Here is a 22,275-nt window from a genome sequence, read left to right as displayed (position 1 = left end):
TCATATAGAAGTGGTAATAGAACACAGAAGAAACGCAGATCAGGCTGTATTCACACTTTATATCGGAGTGTGAATACAACATGATCTGGGTTTCCTCTGTGTTCTATTACCACTTGCACATGAAATAACATGATTTCCCTACGTAGTGGAACAGTAAGAAGTATCCTCGCGCACAGAAGACAAGGGGGTTCTCATGTATACTATTACCGGAAGGTGTGATATTCAAAACATTTTCAAGAGGGCGTGAAATCGAACTAAACATGAGTGATTGTGGTTTAATTATACATATTATAATTTCTTTGCCTTACTATACCAAGTTTTATTGAAATTATCGTGATAAATAATCAATTTTGGATTAAAGATTTTAGTGTTCGATTATATAAATTAGGTTATTCGGCATTTTGATAAGATCAGATCGCAATATATATATAATATATTAATTTTGCTATTTAAGATATTGTACTTACTATTGGAAATATTCTGGTTACTTTCACTGAGGACATTTTCTCGTTTTGGTAGCGAACATCTAATACTTTAACTACTACAAATTCTCCGAGAGCAGAAAATACAAAAACCATACATCCTGCCATCCAGAGATCAAGAGCCTGAAACATAATATTTCGTATAAATTAACATTCATAAATAACTGATATTTTTGTAACGTTAATATAAGCAACAACTCTACACAATAATGAACGAAAGGTTTTAAAGTGTGTATCAAAAAGAACTTTACAACTTTGAAAACTCGTATTCATTTTGGAGTATGTTTAGTACAAGGGGTCCAGAAGCACATAAAAGACACAAAATTTACAGGAGAAATGAATGATGCAAGTACTTAGACGTAACATAACGTAACCAAATCTAACCTAACCTAACATAAACTAACCTAAGCTAACCTGAACTAACCTAAACTAATTTAATATTAGTAGAAATAAGTGAAATTCTATCATTTTTTGGAAAATTATGCGGGACCCCTACACTAATATAACATAAACTAAATTAACCTAAACTAACCTAACCTGCCCTAAACTAACCGAACGTGACCAGAAATTACCAAAACTGTAATATTTTTTAGAGAAAAGAGCTGGACCCCTTCTGCTAAACATAGGCCTTCATTTTATTTTACAGACATGGTTTAGGTGTCTTTTGTAGCAAAATACAAGTTTTGACTCACGTAGTACACTACTTCAGAAACAAGCCACTGCAAGCGCTAGCGGCAATTGTAGCAAAGATAGCTGCCTTTACTGGTCCCGAACGTACTAGCTGTGTGTTTTGGTTTGAAGAATCCAAGTCTGCGACAACTGTGCAACGTAATTTTCGTACAAAGTATGGTAAAGATCTTCCCAGTAGGCCTACTATTTATTGGTGGCTTAAATGATTTATTGAAACTGGATGTTCGGTAAGACACAACAAATCTTCAGATCGTTCCCGTACATCTGAAGACGTAGAGCAAGTTTCTTCAGATAGGATATGTACACCTTGTCTCAAAAAGGTTGAGCGCATTCTTTACTGGTGTTTTGAGGCAATAATTTTCTAAGTCCAGCTTCGGGTATCTTCGGGAAAAAGTAAGCCAGGTTCGAACCTCCAAGCTAGCCTTTGCAATCGGGAAAAAGTTTGCAGATTTGTTTTTCTTCTTTTAAATATAATAAGACTTGTTACCAAGTGTTTAAAAAAGCAACATTGATTGAAATACTTAATGATACAATATTTCGAAACCTTTTTTTTTTTAATGTCAGCACATGCTTGTTTGTCATTTAGCTCTCCATACGTAATGGAACATTTAAATACGTTAAAGAATCTTTCCATATGTAAAAGAATGCTCAAAGTTAAGAAATAGAACATAATTATCGCCTGAGTACTAAAATAAAAGTCAAAGTAGAACAGAAACAGCGTTTGTAATGGATATGAATGTCATAATTATCTTGAGATCCGTTATACATCGCTAGAAGCATAATTCTAGAAGTCCTTGTGCTAGCTCATTGGTAAGCTGTCGGATTTCAAATCATAAGGTTTTGAGTTCGAATCCCGTTTAGGTTAATCCTTTTTTTTAAATTATATTTTCCGCAATGCATGAAAAATTATATAAAATAATTACGTTAGAATACATAAGTTGTGTATATATAACATAATCATTGCAGAACATAGTAATTATTATGTTTAAAATATAACATCTGAGATAATTTTCACAGTAGGTCGGTATTATATATGAGGATGTAAATACAACTTAAGAAACTCGTTCAATAGCAATAAATAAATCATGTAGTGTATTTATTTGCAGCTATTTGTCATATAGAGGGTAATTCTCAACATTCATAATACAGAATGTCATTTATGTTCTTGAAAAGTTATTCGATGCATAAACAGAAGGTATAAACAGAGAATCCAAAGTCGGAACGCTCACAAAAAATTCATGAACCCCAAAGGTCACGTGAGCAGACTGGAATTGTCCTTATGAAGCATGCCACAGCAGAAAGTCTTTACATAGATTTTCAATTCAATTCCTGATATATGCTTTTGCAATGTGGTAGTGGTGATGCCTTCAGTCGCCCTCTCTCGCTCGCTCGCTCGCTCACTCTCTATTTATACAGAATATAAAAGTGGATTTATGTGTGTATTTCAACATAATTCTGATATATCTAGAGCAATTTTAACTATATTTCTTACAGTCTGGAAAAAGAGTACTGTCGGGATACATATCAAAAATGCTAGAAACGGGTCGATATTAGTATCGAATCCATAGTTTCGTGGTCGCTTAGGTGAATGATTCTACTTTCAATTCAAGTCCAACTAAGCTCCCATTAGCACCCAGGGTGGTTACGTAGCGACATAAAAATATCGAAATCATTCGATATTAGAATCGAATCGTAAGTTTTCAGCGCCGCTAACAGTGCAGCATTTCCCATTAGTCCACAATAGTCCACATTTCACATTAGTCCCATTGCCTAGAGGGCAACATATTTGCAGAGTGCAAAGTTTAAAACTTGAATAATATTTTATTTTTTTCCGTATGAAAAAGTTATAAATCAAGAGCAAATATACTATTTCACGAACAATCCTCTTTTACTATTCTAATATGTTTAATAATAGCGTAAGAAATCTAATAGTAATTCAGAACATGTTTCACAGTTGTTATTTTTTGTTACATAGTTGTAGCTGTAGCATGTAGTGAGTGGAATTTAACTGTAATAAATTCACGAATTAACCATATTAGAATTAAGTTTTATTTTTAAGTTCGGGATGAAGGGGCGGAGAAATATGTAGTTATTGGGGGCACCGAGCTTTTCTACATTTTACTTTCAAGATCTCCATTTTTTCTTTTGTCATTTGTTCCTAATAAAAACAGTTCAGTCACTTTTGGATTGTCATAGGATAGTAGGAGTTGTATTTTGGGATGCAGCCTGTGAGATTCTAGAGGAGCTAACTGCTTGAAAAAGTATTTTTGAATCATCTGTAACATATGAAATAAGGATATGTATCATAAAAAATTGAAAGTAACTATGTCTGCGTAATCATCACGGTCAAATTGCAAAGTCAAATAAATTGACGTTTGGTATATAATCAGGCTCCAATCCCAACTGGGAAGTTATCATACGCGTGTCACTTTCATTATAATACATATCCTTAGGGGGAGTAGAAGTCCGAATTTTTGCGAAAAATTGAGTTGAGTTGAGTTTAGTTTAGCGTCCCTTTCAGCAGCGAGGCTATATGAGACGTGGACCTACTGATTAACGTGGAATCCGAACCACATGAGCGAAAAATTGAGTATCTCACAAGCCGTTCAACTGAGAGCTGAAATTCAGCATATAACTCTTTATTAAAAATAAAGAGAATATGTCCTGGCATTTTTTAAAATTATCTTTTATGAGGGGGGGGACGGGGGTGCATTTTCTATATATTTGAAATTGGTAGTGGGTTGATTTGTAAAAATAATCGAAAACGATTGATATTAGTTGAGAAACAAATTGAGTAATGCAAATTAAAGTTCTTTTTGAATTTTATACCCACTGCTTTCTATTTATAATTGCTGAAGCTGGTGTTTAATATATGGAGCGTTCCGAGCATAAGGCAATCAAGCCATAAAGTTAGAGAAAAATGGCCATAAAATTTGTATTCTAAACTTAATTACATGGGCATTTTCAATTAGTACGGCATGCTTAATTATATAGAAAATTAGTTTCCCTCTCTCTCTCTCTCTCTGTTTTTTTACGTTGGTCTACTTTTCCTTGATTTGAAACTTTCAAATTTCACCCTATTTTCTACTGAAATGTGTCTGTAAGGCAATAAAGAAATAATTATATATGATAAATTTAAATTCATTTTAATTTGGAAGATGAGAAACACTTTGCCATTATATATCGTAAAGGTCAGACCCACCAGTATTGTAACAGAGAGGTGCTTGAGCCATTAACGGTAGAAATTCAAACTCCGATAAGTGATAATTTCACAGTCTTGTTTTATTACAAGTGTAACCTCTTTAGCCAATGGAGAGGAGGACGTGGGCCATCGGTCAGAGTTGATGTCGATGGGTTTTGGTGGGTCGGAGTTGGTCACAATGGTTCAGAGTGGTTCATAGTTGGTGGTGGGTCAGAGTGGATCACGATGGTTGATGGATCAGAGTGGGCCAATGGGGCATTTGGGTGGTGGGTGATAGTGGGTCATGGTGGGTCGTGGATCAAATTTTCATTGACCCACACCATCTCTGGTTAAAATTGTACTAAAGATAAGAGGCACCGAAGATGCATGTCGGCTATTATGCTCAAATTTTGCTCATGGATAGTACTCCACCAGGAAGCAATAAATCTGAAACGGTTCATGGTATCACCTTCTAGAACTCGAGATATAGGGGTTTGTCTGATTGGCTAAATTAAGACGTCAATGATTTATCCTTCAACAACCAAGCTTTTTATGATCGTTTCCGTGGGGAAGTCAGAAGAACACGTGCCTAGTAATCGTAATATTGATAGTTTGCGTCCACCCCGGGTATTTGTTTTGTGTTTTTTGATTCATCTAAATATAAACAAATCACACATATAGGCATTTTGACATATTTTGGGAGAGTAATTTTGTGGTTCGTTGGCGTTTCATCGCGTCTCTGCTGCTGGTAGTAAAGTTTTCAAAATGGAACTTGGGCCACCACGGATCGTCGCTGCGGGGCCACCAATTTCTGGCGAGAGGTCAATAGTTGACCATCTGTAGTCCACCGACGCTTACAGCTTAGAGTAATGAACGATGTCTTTGCCTTGTAGAGTTCATGACTACCGACGTCGGCAGTCAACTAGCTTTTAGTATTCCTTTACTAACCATCTATTGTTCATGTTTGTACACGGTGTTGTCATAATAATAATAATAATAATAATAATAATAATAATAATAATAATAATAATAATAATAATAATAATAATAATAATAATAATAATAATAATAATAATAATAATAATAATTATTATTATTATTATTATTATTATTATTATTTGTAGTAATAGTAGTATAATTGATGATAGAATAATTATTGTCTATGTATTGTCCAGGTAGGACTACACACAGGATTTTGCTCGTTTTGGTTCGACTTGACTCTAATCCGAGTCGAGTTGGAAGATATTTTTCGCGCCGAGTCCAAGAGTAGACCTCAAAGATGTCTGTTTCAAGTCGAGTCGAGTTTCAAAGAAAAGTCGTTCGTGTCCATCCCTACTAATGAGAGCTTAATCGGAGTTAAGCGAAATTGAAGGTCTCACTATTTATCTAAGCGACCCCGAAAACTATGAATCTAATATCGATCATTTTCTACCAATCTTTTATATGTATCCCCCTCCCATTCACCATAGGTAACCCGACAGCACTCTTTTCGAAACTATAAGAAATGTGGTTAAAATTACTCTAGGCCAGTGGTTCTCAATCTAATTCCTATCACGATCCCCTTTTATCACACGCTCTTGCCAGCGACCCTTTTATAATTTGTTTTATAATAAGCTTGTGTGGGATTTTTAACATACCTATTTCTATAATAGTAGAATCCATTTTTTTGTTTATAGTGAACAGTGCCATGGAAAATCAGCGCCCGGGGCGAGAGTATAGTACGATGTCACCGTATATATGAGTGACGTCGACAGACTAGCTACGAAGCGCCACCATGGTTGGCACGAAGCTCAATAACATTTTCAAAATAAACCCTACCTTTCCTTAATTTTGAGCACATTTTATTACGTTTTTCCTTCTATTTTACACATGTGCACATGCACTTTCCTAACATGAGTAACACACTTCCTCCGAAATGTGTGGCCCCTTTTTTCGGCGCCCGGCACTGACAGTGGATACAGTAACTGTAATATCTATATTCCGAACGACGAAGGCGCTGGTTCAAGATGGATGTTAAACTCCTTCATTGAAGAGGCCATTAACGTATCCGATCTAAGCCCACAACTTCTTGACCAAATAATAGAATGATCATGCGACAAGTCTTTGCAACTGTTTTTTTGTAACGAAGACTTGGACAAGTTCTGCCTGATGAGGAGAGAAGAATATCCTGGTCTGGGGATTGCTGCTTTAAAAGTAATAATTCCATTTGCTATATCGTACTTGTGCGAAAGTGTGTTTTTTATGGTAAACATTAAAACAAAGATAAGAAATCGCTTATCAGTTGAAAATGGCTTGATAATGTTCGTCATGAAGATTGAACCGGACATTGCTGAACTGGTGAAATTACACCATGCTTAGGTGTCTCATTAGGTTTTAATTTTAATTGTATTTCAATGTGCAGGTTTTGTTGCATGTGTATTTTTCTAGTATTTCAATATACAGTTCTCATTAGCTTTATATCATACCTCTTTGATTTAAATTCATTTTTAAACAACTCTACTAACTAACTAACTCTATGGCCTATGGAACCCGGAGGTTCAATGCCGCGTTCACAAAAGCTCTACACTGACTTCTATCCTTAGCCAATTGGATGCAGTTTCTACTTTGTATTCGTATCTCAGCGAAATCCATCTTAATATTGTCCTCCCATCTGCGCCTAGGTCTTCCTAATGGTCGTTTTCCGATTGGTCTTCCAGTCAAGATTTTGAAAGCGTTTCTACTTTCTTCCATTCTAGCTACATGACCTGCCCACCTAAGCCTTCTAGACTTGACGACCCTAACAATGTTGGGTAAACCGTATAAATTATGTAGTTCCTCGTTATGAAGTTTCCGCCATTCCCCATTCCCGTTCCTCTTGGGTCCGAATATTCTTCTAAGGATCTTGTTCTCAAATACTTTCAGTCTATGTTCTTCCCTCAAAGTAAGCGACCATGTTTCGCAACCATACAGAACAACAGGCATGATTATCGTTTTGTATATTTTAAGCTTCAAATTTCTCGACAGAATTCGCAACGACAAGACTTTGAACCGAATAGTAACACGAATTCTACACCCTTTGAAAATGTTCAGTAGACTTATTTTTTATTGTTCTTTACAGTGTGTATAAAAAACAAAAGTATGCCTTTCAGAACAAAATTAAAAATAATATTTAAAAATAATTTCTGGTATTAGATTCTAACTATATTTATCTCTTCCGCCTATCTTCGCGATCCCCTAGGGGCCGCGACTCCCAGGTTGAGAAACCCTGCCCTATGCATACATGAGTTATGTTGGAACATACATACATACACTTTTATGTGTATAAATGCAGATAAGAGAGAGTTGAGAGAGAGCGATTAAGGAATTACCGCTCTCAATCTCTTCACTTTACTTTTGCGATTCGCGAATTTCTTACGTGACAGTTTGGGGCTAGCTAGTTTTTTGTCTTGGACCACGATCCGATTTTCGATATGCTCTATCTAAATGCTGTAATGCGAATATTGAGAAGTTATCTGCGATGAAAGTAGCTGCAAATAAATACATTACATAACTTATTTATTGCTATTACACGATTTTTTAAATTTGTATTCAATATTCACACATAACACACCGACGTTCTGTCAATACCTCAGATGTTATATTTTAAAGATAAGAATTACTTATGTCGTGAAATGATATGAATATATATATTCAACTGATATATACAACTGATGATATGAAAATATATATACAACTGATGAATTGTAATGTAACTATTTTACATAATTTTCATGCATTGAGGAAAGAAGAATATCATAAAAGAATTTCACCTGAACGGGTATCGAACTCACGATTTAAACGCTCGGTGGTGTACCACTGAGCTAACATGACCGCTTTTCGGAAGCTGCTTCTGAAATATAACTGAGCTCATACGTAAATGCTCTTTTCGGTATGGAAATCACAATGACGAAACGAGAGTGTGAATACATAGTCTCGAAATATTGTATCATTAAGTATTTCAATGTTACTTTTTTCTACACTTAATACCATTTCAACATGTCTTATTATATTTAACAGAAGGAAAAACATATCTGTACATCGTTTCCCGATTACTAAGGTTGGCTTTGGAGGTTCGAACCAGCAGCTTTAGTTTACTGTTTTCCGAAGATACCCGAAGTTGGACTTCGAAAGAGTTTGTCTCAAAACAGCTATCATCATATCGCTCAATCTGTTTGGTATATGGTATATGTTTTTATACGTGTAAAGTCAGTATAACAATTCATTCTTTAAACAGCTTTTCGTATTTATTAATATTCCTTTATAAAAACTGTTTTTGATATTATTATTACGGCACACCATTTTCAGATTTCTTTCGCGAGTCGTTGACCAAGTCGTTCCCCACCAGCGTTGCCAGACTCACAGCTCGGAATTATTCCAAAACCTGATCGAACTTATGCTAGATTCGGTCAAATTATCCTAGATCCTCATAATTACTAATTCAGGAGTTTAAAAAAACGAAGTTGAGATACGATAACGTAACTTAAAATACACAGAGAGCAAGAATGCAATATTTCACGCACCAAAATTTTAACTCAGCTAAATTAATGCAGTCGTTGCCAGACTCAATGGCGTATATATCGTATAAATGAATGCAAAGTTTTTGTTTACATATTTTGAAAGAAAATTACTTCGCAGCATAAGGGGAGTTGGGAATCGTCTGCTAGGGGGGGGGGGGGCGGAAGATTTTTGGTCGGTCTCGGAGCTGTCATTTCAGGAATAAATATGATCATGAAGTCAGAAATAAAGATGGTGAAGTTGTCAAAAAGTTGGGGGGAGAATGGCCCCCATAGCTCCGCCCATGCCTCGGAGTTAAAGGATTAGAAAACCCTGGGTGGAGCCACAAAAAATCCCAAAGACGTTTCGAACTTACTTCGGAAAATAAGACTGCCTGTATGGTTTACCGACTGTATGAATCAATGGAAGAGGATACATTTCTGCCGTTCTTTTTCTTCCCACGACCAACTTCTTTCTCATCTCCAGGTTTTACGGCTTTCTGATAAACTTGCTGAAATTGTGTTAGATTTGAGCAGGATGCTAAAAGCAAGATGCTAGATGCTAGAGACATGCAAATTATGCTAGATCTAGCATCATTATGCTAGATCTGGCAACGCTGTTCCCCACAATAGGCGTGTCGTGCAAGTAACCAATCACACGTCAGGTACTAGCTTTTACCTATTGCTTCCTTCTCACAGCTCAGAACATTGGTAACTATGGATAGACGTACAGCAGTAATTACTTTATGGGAGTTGGAAGGTTATTCTGCAACTGCAGCTAGCAGGCGAGTAGGTGTCCCGGCCTCTACAGGAAGGCGATGGATTCGGAAATATGGTGCTACAGGTCAGACTGATAATTTACGATCTCCTGGTCGTCCGCATGTGTCAACCGAAGCCCAAGATGCGAGATTAGTAAACGAAGCCCGGTTAGACCCACTAAGGACGCCTAGACAGCTAAGGGAAGTTTCTCTCTTTCCTGGTAGAAAGCATACAGCTCTGCGAAGGCTTCGTCATGCTGGGTTACGTGGCCGTGTTGCTGCCGTGAAGGAATAACTCTCAGACGACCACAAAATTTACCGTCTCGCGTTTGCACAGGCGAATGTGGGTCTCAATTGGGAAAACGTAGTTTTCTCAGATGAATCCATATTCACAACATCAAAGGAGGGACGCCGTTTTGTGTATCGTCCGAGAGGCACCCGATATGACCATGGATATGTGGCTGCTTGCAATCGCAGTGGCCATGTATCTATTTTATGTTGGGGTTGGATTTCCAGTCGCGGAGCAGGACAGCTTCATAGAATTGAAGGACATCTGGACAATGCTCACAAGGAAGGGTCACGCAGTGGCTCCGCTGAGATCGGAACGAGACCATTGTGTTTGCATTTTATATGTTATAACTAGATGGATCCCAAAGTTATACGTGCCACCGGGCGGAATATCGTGAGTTACAACATATTTTGTAATGTAAGAACTACAAAAAATTACCATGCAGAATAGTTTGAACCGTCATTTGTTCGGAAATGGTTGAGTAAGTGAAAAACTCTGCCAACACTTATCCCACCATTTTCAACGAGAAACTTTTTGTGGTAAGAAAAAAATGCCCCAGGGTCCCCCGCGGGGTCCCAGATGGGGTCCAACTCAAAATTTTCAAATGGCAAGGGGGGTTAAGTGGCATATCATTTGAAATCTGTTGTAAAATGAAAGAAAATGCAGCAAGTCTCGACTCTCTACAACAACCGTGTGCAAAAGGGCGACGGGTCAAAGTGTAAACAAAATCTTAATTGGAAAGTCCATGACTACCCCTATAAATCGGAAACGGTAAAACAAATGTGGAAAGAGGAAAGAAAGCGTGGCATTATTTTCAAAGCACAACGTGAAAATGTCTTGTTCCAGGGTCCCCACATGGTCCCAGGTGGAGTCCAACTAAAAAGTTTCAAATGGCAAGAGAGGTAGGACATCGTTTGAAAGCTCTTGTTAAGTGAAAGAAGATGGAGCACGTCTCGACTTTCTCCGACAATCCTGTCCAAAATTGCGGCGGGTAAAAATATAAGCAAAAGCTTAATTGAAAATCTATGGCCACCTTGAATCCAAGAGACAGCTTAAAACCTATATCGAAAGGATAGGCATACCAAACTGCTGAAGCTAGGAAAACCAAATTTGGCATGAATGTTGATCAGTGGATGACGAAAAGATGCGAAATGTTCAAAAAACGAAACGTCTTGAGTTCAAAATGCCATAGTATGTATCGAACGCATGTCCAGCTCAAACCACTGGTGTTGGAGGTAATCCAATATGGCTGTCAGCGTGAAAAATGAGTTTGTATATAAATATGTTATTTCTTGGAATACCGTAATTAAACCAACAAAGTTTGGCGCAACTCGAAATCTGAAATGACTTACACATGGTTTGGTACTACTCGCCAATCTTGCAAATGATTTTTTTTTTTTTTTTTTGTATATTTGGTATTGCTTGGAGTATTGTGATCAAACCAATGAATGACATACAAATGTAACCGCCACGAATGCGCAGTTACGAATTACAATAGAGCCACCCACCTACTGGTGCAGCAAGTCCTTTATGCATGAACTACGTATGACAAAATTAGAGGAAGTCAGAGTTGTGTGTTCATCGCATATTCGTTATATTAAAGTAAATGATGGCGAGGGAACCAAACAAAACATATATGTGTTGTTACCGAATGAAATTATAGTTGAGGTGAATCGAAATTCAATTGTTCTTTAATCTTCCTATTGTTTCTAAATATATAATAGAGAAAAATAGAGATTTAAATTTGTACTGTTATGAACGACATAAGTTTTAACCGGCCATCTTGGATTCGAGGTGGCCATAGTTTATCAAATAAGCTTTTGATTACTTTTTGACCCGCCGCAATTTTGGACAGAGTTGTCGTAGAGAGTAGAGACTTGCTCCATCTACTTTCATTTAAGAAGATCTTGCAAACGATGAGCTACTTAACCCCTCTTGCCATTTGAAACTTTTTAGTTGGACCCCACCTGGGACCATGTGGGGACCCTGGGACAAGACGTTTTACCTTAAATTGTTGTACTTTGAAAATAATGCCAGACTTCCTTTCCTATTTTCACATTTTTCACCGTTTCCGATTTATAGGGGTGACCATTGACTTTTCAATTAAGTTTCTGTTTACATTTTGACCCTCCGCCATTTTGCACAGGGTTGTCGTAGAGAGTCGAGACTTGCTGCATCTTCTTTCATTTTGCAGCAGCTTTCAAACGATGTGCTACTTAATCCCTCTTGTCATTTGAAAATTTTGAGTTGGACCCCATGTGGGACCCTGCGAGGATCCTGGGCAAACTTTTTTATCCGAAAAAGTGTGTTCTTGAAAATGACGGGATACATATTATCCGAGTTTTCCATTTACCCAACCGTTTCCGAACAAATGATTCGGTCAAAATATTCTGCCAGCTTTGTAGTTCTTACATTACAAAATATATTGTAACTCACGATATTCCGCTCGGTGGCACGTATAACTTTGGGATCTATCTAGTTATAATATATCAAATGAAAACACATTTGTCTCGTTCGGATCTCAGCGGAGCCACTGCGTGACCCTTCCTTGTCAGTACTTAGACATTATCAGTAATATCATGGTGCTATCTGTACGAGTATTTCAGCCTGATGGTGTAATTCAGTTCCAGCAATACCAGTCGCCAATACATACTTCCCGTGTGATTCAGGAATGGTTCGCAGGGCATCCTGAGATTGATTTAATCGACTGGCCGCTCGTGGAGCAGACCTCAATCTCATGGAAAATATGTGGGCAGAAGTGAAGCGTACTCTAAGGGAAAGTTGGCCTGAGGCAGATCCACCAAGAACTCAGGATGACCTGTGGCATCTTGTTTCCGAAGCATGGCTGGAGGTAGGGGAAGGAGATAGATTTGTCACCCATGTAATAGATTCCATGCCCAGAAGAATGGAGCGTGTAATAAATTCAGAAGGGTCTTGGACACAATATTAATGTCCTCGCCTTAACTCCCGAAAACAGCCCTTTTCAGGGCTACCTAAACGCTTCTGAAAATATTTCTAGAAGTAAACCACTCCTTGTATCCGATTTCTGTGCAATCCTACTAACAAAAGAATGATTATTAGCTGTAGGCTTTGAACTCAAGACCTCTTTATTGGCAAAGTCCGTACTCTACCAGTGAGCTAACATGAACACGCAAACCCAACCTGAAGAAACACGACTTTCAATTTCTGGTATTCGATGACAATGATGCTCATATACTTGGCAAATGTTGTATTCAACTTGGGATGTTCCGCAACACACACACACACACACACATAAATAAAGCGAAAGAGAGAGAGAGAGAAAGAGATGAATATACAAAAGCATATTCAACGTATTCGAATGAGACTCTAAGTAACGACATTCCGTTCTAAAGAGAGTTTGTGTTTCTTCCCGTGACGTTAAGGGGATCGGGAAAAGTTATGTGTCTTGAAGCAGGATACGACTTTGGATACTATGTTTATACACTTTCTATATCCGTAGGAATATGTTGTATTTCACGAATGTAAATGACATGCTGTAATGAGAATATTGAGAAGTTACATCTGTATGACAAATAGATGCAAATAAATACACTACATAACTTATTTATTGCTATTGAACGAGTTTCTTAAGTTGTATTTACATCCTCATATATAATACCGACCTACTGTGAAAATTATCTCAGATGTTATATTTTAAACATAATAATTACTATGTTCTATAATGATTATGTTATATATACACAACTTATGTATTCTAATGTAATTATTTTATATAATTTTTCATGCATTGCGGAAAATATAATTTAAAAAAAAGGACTAACCTAGACGGGATTCGAACTCTCAACCTTAAGATTTGAAGTCTGACAGCTTACCAATGAGCTAACGCAAGGACTTCTAGAACTATGCTTCTAGCGATGTATAACGGATCTCAAGATAATTATGACATTCATATCCATTACAAACGTTGTTTCTGTTCTACTTTGACTTTTATTTTAGTACTCAGGCGATAATTATGTTCTATTTCTTAACTTTGAGCATTCTTTTACATATGGAAAGATTCTTTAACGTATTTAAATGTTCCATTACGTATGGAGAGCTAAATGACAAACAAGCATGTGCTGACATTAAAAAAAAAAAAGGTTTCGAAATATTGTATCATTAAGTATTTCAATCAATGTTGCTTTTTTAAACACTTGGTAACAAGTCTTATTATATTTAAAAGAAGAAAAACAAATCTGCAAACTTTTTCCCGATTGCAAAGGCTAGCTTGGAGGTTCGAACCTGGCTTACCTTTTCCCGAAGATACCCGAAGCTGGACTTAGAAAATTTTTGCCTCAAAACACCAATAAAGAATGCGCTCAACCTTTTTGAGACAAGGTGTACAGTCCGCAGCAAAAAACCTGCAACATGAGCATGTAAGTTTATTGTGAAATTACGCCTAACAGTGCAAGGAATCAACATAATGTCTAAGTGGCACGAATCACGCCAGGATAAACCTCGGCGTCCTCTCCTGCACACTTACTTTGGGTCAAAAAAACTTCGTCGTTTCACAATAAACTTACATGCTCATGTTGCAGGTTTTTTGCTGCTGATTGTACCACACGTCCAGTGGAAGCCACACTGAACCTCTTTAGGTATAAAGTAAAATATTCGAGTAAAGTATTTTGCTACAAAATGACACCAAAACAAGGTCTGTAAGCTAAATAAATAAATCGACATGAGTTTTCAAAGTTGTAAACTCGTTTTTGATACACCCTGTATTATGTCTTGATGAGCAGTAAAATAGACTTAATTAGTATAGTGGTAGACAAGAAAGAAGTTGGGATAAGTCCATAGTATAAATTTTGTGTGCATTTAAGACGTACTAATATTTTAAAAAGAAAATATATGGAGCAGACTGAAATAAACCAAATGTATGTACTGCAACAACCACTGTTTTGCTATGTACCAAACAGAAGCTAGGAAGTTAACAGTATTCACCATCTCTGGACAGGTATTTTTTTTTTTTTTTTAAAATAAAAGTATTGCAAAAGTCAAATACTAATCATACAATTGCGTTACGTTATTATATCAGAAAATTCTACTTAATGAAATTATTATTATTGTTGATGTTTTATTATTATTATTATTTTATTATTATTATTATCAAGAAGATTGTTTTCAAGTCAATCATACGACATACTGCGATGACCTGCTTAATAGAAAATGGCATCTTCCACGTAATTAATATCTGGTAAGTACTAGAATCTACGTAATAATTTATATGATTCTTGAATTTTTCAAATTTTGAAAAACGTTAAGGAACGAGTAGGATGTTGAGAAACACTCTATAGAATTTGAATATTCCTTAGAGTGATGATTACTTCGTCTACTGACGGCACAAAACTATCTGTAATCTCGATGAGAGATCAAGAAACTTTCCTTCTAATCTTCCCATAAAACATGTAACCTGGTAGAATCTATTCAAGAACACTTAGTAGGAATTCACAGATCTAACCCAAAGTTAACACAAGAAGGTAATGCTAAGTATTAGTGATTTCAATATGGTCCCCATAGGACATCCTGAACATGTTACGCAGGGTTCACTTACCTTATTTCTCTTAATAGCGTATATATATCTGTACACACCCACAGAGTACACACACAAGCTACTGTTCGAACATGCAAGTATCTGATGCTGAATATCTGTCTGGAGCCTGGTCAAGCCTGGTATGCAGAAAAACAAGAGGCTGTTCAAGAGATAAATTTAAGGGAGACATCGTTGGAAACAATGTTGATACCTCAGCGCGACTCAATTTTCCCTTTACGATGGTACTGACACTAGAAGGAGCTAAGGATAATGCTTGTTGGCTACCAGCGTAAATCTGTGCATTTGGTTCTGTACACTTTGGCCCTGTTGCTGGTGACTAAATGTAAGCCGACATGGCTTATTTAAACCTATACTAAATACTATGAAATACCAGGGGCTATACTAGAGGCCCATACTAGTTTTTGCAAGAGGCTAGCGGGATGTGATTCTTATTGCCCTTCATACCAAAGTGACAGGTGATGGTTCTGTATGACGAGTGCGAATACAGGATAGATTTTCCCACTCACCTGTACATTTGGACACGCAAGCACCGTTACTGTGACCGAGACAGAAGCAGCTATTATCGCTAAGTATCACCGACTACCATTAGCCTTGCCATTGCAACCTTTCGTTACACCGCCGAAGCGTTTTTAGTTATAAGCAGGCACTAGTATTAGTGGTAATTGTGCCAGAGGAACGTGGGAAAGTAGATTTAAATTCAACATTGGTTCGATTACAGTTTAGTCTCCCTTTCGGCATCGAAGCTATGAGACATAGACCTACAGCTTAACGTGGGGTCCGAAGTACATAAATTCTAGCCGAGAACCAAACTCGGGTCTCTTGCGCCGAAAACGCGTACGCTAACCATATACCCACGAGGGAGTTCATTAAATGTTTAATGTTCGTGTACTCACATCGAGGGCCAACGTAGTTATCTCCAAATCTAAACACATTGAGTATGTGTGGGACATGGTGTGACCTTCAACCAGATGTTTTCCATAGTTCTTATTTGTAGAAGTGGTGAGTTTGACTTGATGTCAGGCCAGAATTGCCGCTTTAATTTGTTATTAACTTTCCATACGTAGGAGTACTAACGTTGTGCTTACAACACTAACGATCACTAACTTAGCCGAAATGATTTGTATCACTTTCATTTCTCGCAAAGCTTACTTGTAAAAGTGGCAAATCGCCACTTTAATTTGTTAATAACTTTTTGCATGTAGGAGACTTAACGACTGGTGTAAGTTTTATTATGATTTTCAAATGTGGAGAGTTTGACTTGATAGACGTTTTGCTTGGTCCTCTGTTAGTAAGAGATAGTGTTTACTTCTATTCATATACACAACTTGTACCGGATGCTAATAGATGGGGTTAGTATCAATTTCTTCCAGAGTAAACGGAAGTTGTACAAACAGTATCAACAACCCATTCTCCAATTAAGAATGGAATTACTAGTGAAGAAAGCTAAAACATGATTAGTCAATTAAGATGTCCGAAACCATTCCTAGATTTAATCAAATAGCTGCTGCCATTACTCGTATAACTTCCATATACTCTTCATCTACGGATTTAGAGCATTCTCGTGGCTAAGCGGTTAGCGTACACGCCTTTGACGTGAGCGCACGTGGTTTGGATCCCACTTTAAGCTGTAGATCCACGTCTCATATAGCCTCGCTGCTCAAAGAGAAGCTAACTCAAATCAATTGCCTTCGGGCTTAACTGCGATCTCGAAAGAATCGATGTAGCTATTCAACAGATTCGTAAATAGTGCAACATTTATCTACATTATCACATCGTCGTTTTTTTTTTTTTTTTTTTTTTTTTGTCTGAAGGAATCCCTGGAGAGGATACAACTATATAACATTTTTATTTTCACCTGTAGAGTGATTTTCTATGGTATGTGGACTCCATTTTTTGAACACCTACATTATACTTATCGAAAGGTCTGTTACTCCAGAAATAGTGTCCCAATCATGCATGTAGTCAGTAGAATTTTTAAGGTTAAAACTTGAGAGGAGTTACCTTGACATAGGCTACTGGCGGGATATCCGATTTAAGTCCGGTGAACATGGTGACCAATGTCAGCATAGAGGTAACGAGTAGTGTCACTCGGCCTGGTATAGCGTCCAAACCAATCCAGAAGCTGAACCATGATAGCATAACCACTAAAGCACTCGGAGCAAATGTTTGAATGAGATGGTGGCCAATTTGGCGTTCAAATCGAAAATATGTTGTCAAACGAGAAAAGTTGCCTAGAAAAGAAAATAATTAGTGCATAATTTATTATAATTAATTGAAATAAATGTACGTATGTTAGGTTAGTGCGAATGAAATTACCTATTTGAGGTCTGGTGGGGAACTCGCCTCAACAGTACAACACAGGGATGGAGTAAGGCTACGCGTGTAACATCTAACATCACAAAATCTGTACATATCCTGCAAACGGGTTGGGGTTCCCAGACAGCCAGTGCATTGTTGAATAGAGTCGTATGAAAGCGCCATGGGGAGTGTACAATTGCAAGTAATTTTTCTTCGTGAATTCAAACTGGGACATTTCGGCCAAAAAAAAAAAAGCGAATGTGAGCCAGGAATGGCGAGTGAATGTACTATCGCTGTTGGTTGGTTTGTCAAATTTCATTCCGATGACAGCATTGCAAAATGTACCCCACGAGCACTGACCAACCTCATGTTCGTATGAGTTTCTCAAAAACATTGTGGAAGCGAGTCCTCAGAATGGGTTGTACCATTGCAGACAAGTTGGGCATACATCACATCAGTGTAAATCGTTGATGAGGTAAAAATGTTGGACTCATATGTACTTGTTGATGAATTGAGTTGATTTTGGGTTTAACGTCCCGTTCAGCAGCGAGGCTATATGAGACATGGACCTACTGATTAACGTGGAATCCGAACCACATGAGCTCCCGCCGGGAATCGAACCCGGGTCTCCCACGCCAAAGGCATGTACTAGTTGAGTTAACAGTGAACAACAAGTTTCCATCTGGAGGTGTGCAGCTCTCTGAAGTGTAAAGAATAAACATGAAAGCTTCCTCTATCAGATTGTCACTTCAGATAAGAAATAGACATAAACGTAAACGGTTAGGACAGTGGTTGGATCGTGATCAACGTCCAGGACTGTTCCCTAAACCCCCTGTCCATCCAAGAAAGTGTTGTTACTGGTATATTGTCAGAGAGCAATCACTTCTCGGGCGAGGTAAAAACATTAAAGCAGATCGTAACTGTGCTGGAAAAAATGCATGAAATGCACCGCAATCATCCATCAATAACTAACAGACATGGCATGGTGCCTTTATATTGCACGACAATGCTGTCGCGCAAAGGATTTAACCATCCCTCATCCGTAGTATTCTCCCGCTGTCTACCGCTTCTTTCGCCATTTCGACTATTTCTTGGGAGGAAAAGTTTTACTTCTTCGCATCGCAGATTTCACTTTTTTTTTTTTTTTTTTTTTTTTTTTTTTTGGCCACAGAATCCAATTCTTGGCTGAACAATGGCAAATGTATATGGTTACAGACGGAGTCTATTTTTCATTAATCAGGCATTATAATTCTTTTTTGTTGAGGATGGGACTTTGGAATTGTCGCACCTAAAGCGGACATTTCATTCGCTCCAATCTAACATTTTGTTTAAAATAGTATTAATACTAAATATAATTAGCAGAGTCTGCTGTGGCACAACACATTGCTAAATTATCTGTATGTGTAAAACGAATCACTATACAATGCATCAAAGTGCAAATGTATTTGAAGAGTATTTAGAAAATAGAAAAAAAGAATGTTGAATCAAACAAAAAAGCTTCAAATCATTAGTTAACTTCATAAAGAAGGTTTTCAATAATAACTAGTTGTAATATTTATCAGTGTTCTTACTTTTTTTTGAAAAAGATTCTGAAACTTGGATAATAATAATAATAATAATAATAATAATAATAATAATAATAATAATAATAATAATAATAATAATAATAATAATAATAATAATAACCCCGTAATAACCCTCGCAATCATAATTTTGTGACCAAAAATTGTAACTATAGTATCCGTTTGCACTATATGTAGAGTCTATGTAAGAGAGATTAGTAAATACAATGTAACTATCAAAGTACGTTATCTCACTAAATATCAATCACTGACTCTTATATTACTTTTTTAGTTTTACGTCCCACGATTACGCCGGTTAGGCTAAAGGAGACGGTGCTGATTAGAGAGGAATGAAATGGTGGAATTCAGTGGGAGGAAACGGGAGAACCAGTGGCGTAGCAGCCGCCCCCGCAACCCCCGCAGTGCGGGGGGCCCGAGGTATAGGGGGCCCCGGAGTCTTGCGATGAATAAAGATTTAAAGAAGTAGAACCTCAACCTTACTTCTATCGGCTTTACAACTAGGGCATCTTCTCTATACTTTGCAGGGGGGGCCGCAAAAGTGTGCTACGCCACTGGGGAGAACCCCGAGAAAACCCACGCACACGGTGTTTGTCCACCACAATTTTCACTTGGTGGGAGCAGAGTTTGAACTCGGAACCCCAAGCACCAGAGGTGAATGCTCTACCAATGAGCCACCGCGGCCCCATACTCTTATATTAAGTTTACACTATATAAGTATTTGCTGCCTTTTAGTTCATTTCATGTGAACTGGATTAAGTTTAGAGGATTTTTTTTGTGTGCGTGAAACCTAATATGATATTCTACTTTTTACTTTGTATGTCAAATTTTAGCCTTATATCTAATATACGCTATTACAATGTTGATCATTTCATTATTCTGAAAATTCCGGATAATACGAGGGCAAGTCAAGAAAGACTTGGACTGATTTTTTTCCCGGCAGTTCTGTTAACGCTGGAGCTTCATAGTTTGGCATACAAGTAGGGTGGGTCTTGCTGTGCATATATATAAAATGTTGTTAAGGAATCATTGCATGTTTGGTAACCACGACTTTTTATTGCAGGTGATGTTCTGCGCCGCCTCTAGAAGTCGCCTGTAGAAGAAATGGAGTCATTACGAGATGAACAATTTGCAGCTATACGGTTCTGCTATCGCCTGGGAAAAAGTGCAACAGAAACTCTAGGAATGTTGAGAGCAGCCTACAAAGATGACGCTCTGCCACGAAGTACCGTGTTCTGGTGGTTCAAAGAGTTTAAAGAGGGCCGAATGACAATCACGAAAGCTGGTGGACCAGGTGTATCAGCGTCAGCTGTTACTGAGGTGAACATTAACACGGCAGCAGTCATTGTTAGAGAAGATCGCCGCATCAGTATCGACGATCTGGCAGCCGCATTACGCATATCTCATGGCAGTGCCTTCAAAATTTTGCATGACCACCTCCACATGAGCCGAGTGTGTGCGCGATGGATTCCGCGACTCCTGACACCAGAGCAGAAGGCCGTTCGAGTGGAGACTTGCAGGGAGCTGTTGCAAAGGTTTGAGGATGGTGGAGACGCCTACCGCACCGTGCGACTTTTTTCTATTCCCTGCCCTAAAATCCAGACTACGTGGACGCCGCTTCTCCGATAATTCCGAGGTTCTGAAGGCATCGGAGGCGGTTTTGAAGGACCTCTCAAAGAATGGCCTGCGACACGTGATTGAGGACTGGAAGACTCGAATGAAAAAGTGCATTCAAATGGGCGGGGACTACTTTGAAAAGGATCATGTGCCTGTTGCTGAGTAATAATAAATAGCCTAAAAAAAAATCAGTCAAAGTCTTTCTTGACTAGCCCTCGTATATAAGAAATGTGTCCAAAAGTGCCGGTATCGGCAGTATGAGTTTCTCCAGTATTAATATCATTATCGGCAGTATCGGCTTCAGCATCGGTATCGGGTATCGGTACATCCCTACCTAAAATGGCAATATAATCACGGGCAGTGCCGCGACTGATAAGCGTCACCATAGCATCTACTGAAAAATGCTTCTTTGGACGTTCGCAGCACACAAACATAGTCCGTGGTTTGAAATAAGGCAAACGATGAATCGTCTGACCATATCACACGTTTCTAGTTATCAGCAGTCCATGTTACTTGTTTGCGGCTCCAATGGGGTGATAAAGTGTGTTGGTCTGTTATCAACTGTCTTGCCCGTGTAACTCGACCTACTATGTCTACGTCATGTAACTCGCGGAGGACTGGGATTGTTGACAGACTGTAGGAGGTACTGTTGGAGTTCCTACGTTACTTGCACTGCAATCGCATGACTATCCTGAGTGGCAATCCGCTCTAACATTCGGTGGTACCTGTCACTTAGGTTTGCTTTCGCGCACTGTCCCTCTTCGTCGATGTGAATTTGCCGTGAGCTTTTCGGGCCGTCATCACCGGGCGGCGGTAATTTCGTCACCGGAAAGTTCGTCACGGTAATTTCGTCACCAAAATATTGCCATATAGGTAATTTCGTCACCGAAAATTTTGTCACGATAATTTTATCACGGGTTTCTTTTAGAGCATAATACAAGTACAAAGAATGAACTCGAAAAAGTTTTTGAAGTTGTTTTCTTTAATCTTCAACTGAAGCAAAACTATGCAGCATAATCAAAATAGATTATTATTATTAAATAAAGAGTTACATATTTTAGATATCGTATTTGAGACAAGAGAGAAAGGTTTCCAATAATTCTATCACAGAAATATTATCATATAGGAAATTTTGTAACGGTTATTTTTTCACCTTTCTTGAACTAAATAGAGGCAAACAAATGACCAAAACAGTTTACGTTATCTTAATCAAAAATAGCAAACAAATATAGGAAGATATGTCAATCCGTTCATTTTCCCGCAAACTGGACGAAAATTTGCATCGTACTTGTACCAT

At 37.9% G+C, this 22,275-nt stretch overlaps 1 protein-coding gene across 1 annotated transcript in view; it reads right to left on the bottom strand.

Moving 5' to 3' along the window:
* alka (glycine receptor subunit alpha alkaliphile) overlaps window positions 1–22,275 on the bottom strand; it is a 100,482-nt gene that overhangs the window by 6,607 nt on the left and 71,600 nt on the right. Inside the window, exons 7-8 of the mRNA XM_081738885.1 lie at window positions 17,485–17,714; window positions 468–605 (exon numbers count right to left, since the gene is read on the bottom strand). Coding sequence (XP_081595011.1) covers window positions 468–605; window positions 17,485–17,714 — 368 coding nt within the window. The remainder of the gene's footprint in view (window positions 1–467; window positions 606–17,484; window positions 17,715–22,275) is intronic.

This window comes from Thermobia domestica, chromosome 14 (genome assembly GCF_964235325.1).
Source record: "Thermobia domestica chromosome 14, izTheDome1.hap1.1, whole genome shotgun sequence".
In the NCBI taxonomy this organism is placed as follows: domain Eukaryota; kingdom Metazoa; phylum Arthropoda; class Insecta; order Zygentoma; family Lepismatidae; genus Thermobia; species Thermobia domestica.
The sequence above is the reverse complement of the archived record's forward strand: the minus strand, read 5'-3'. Positions and strand labels throughout refer to the sequence as shown.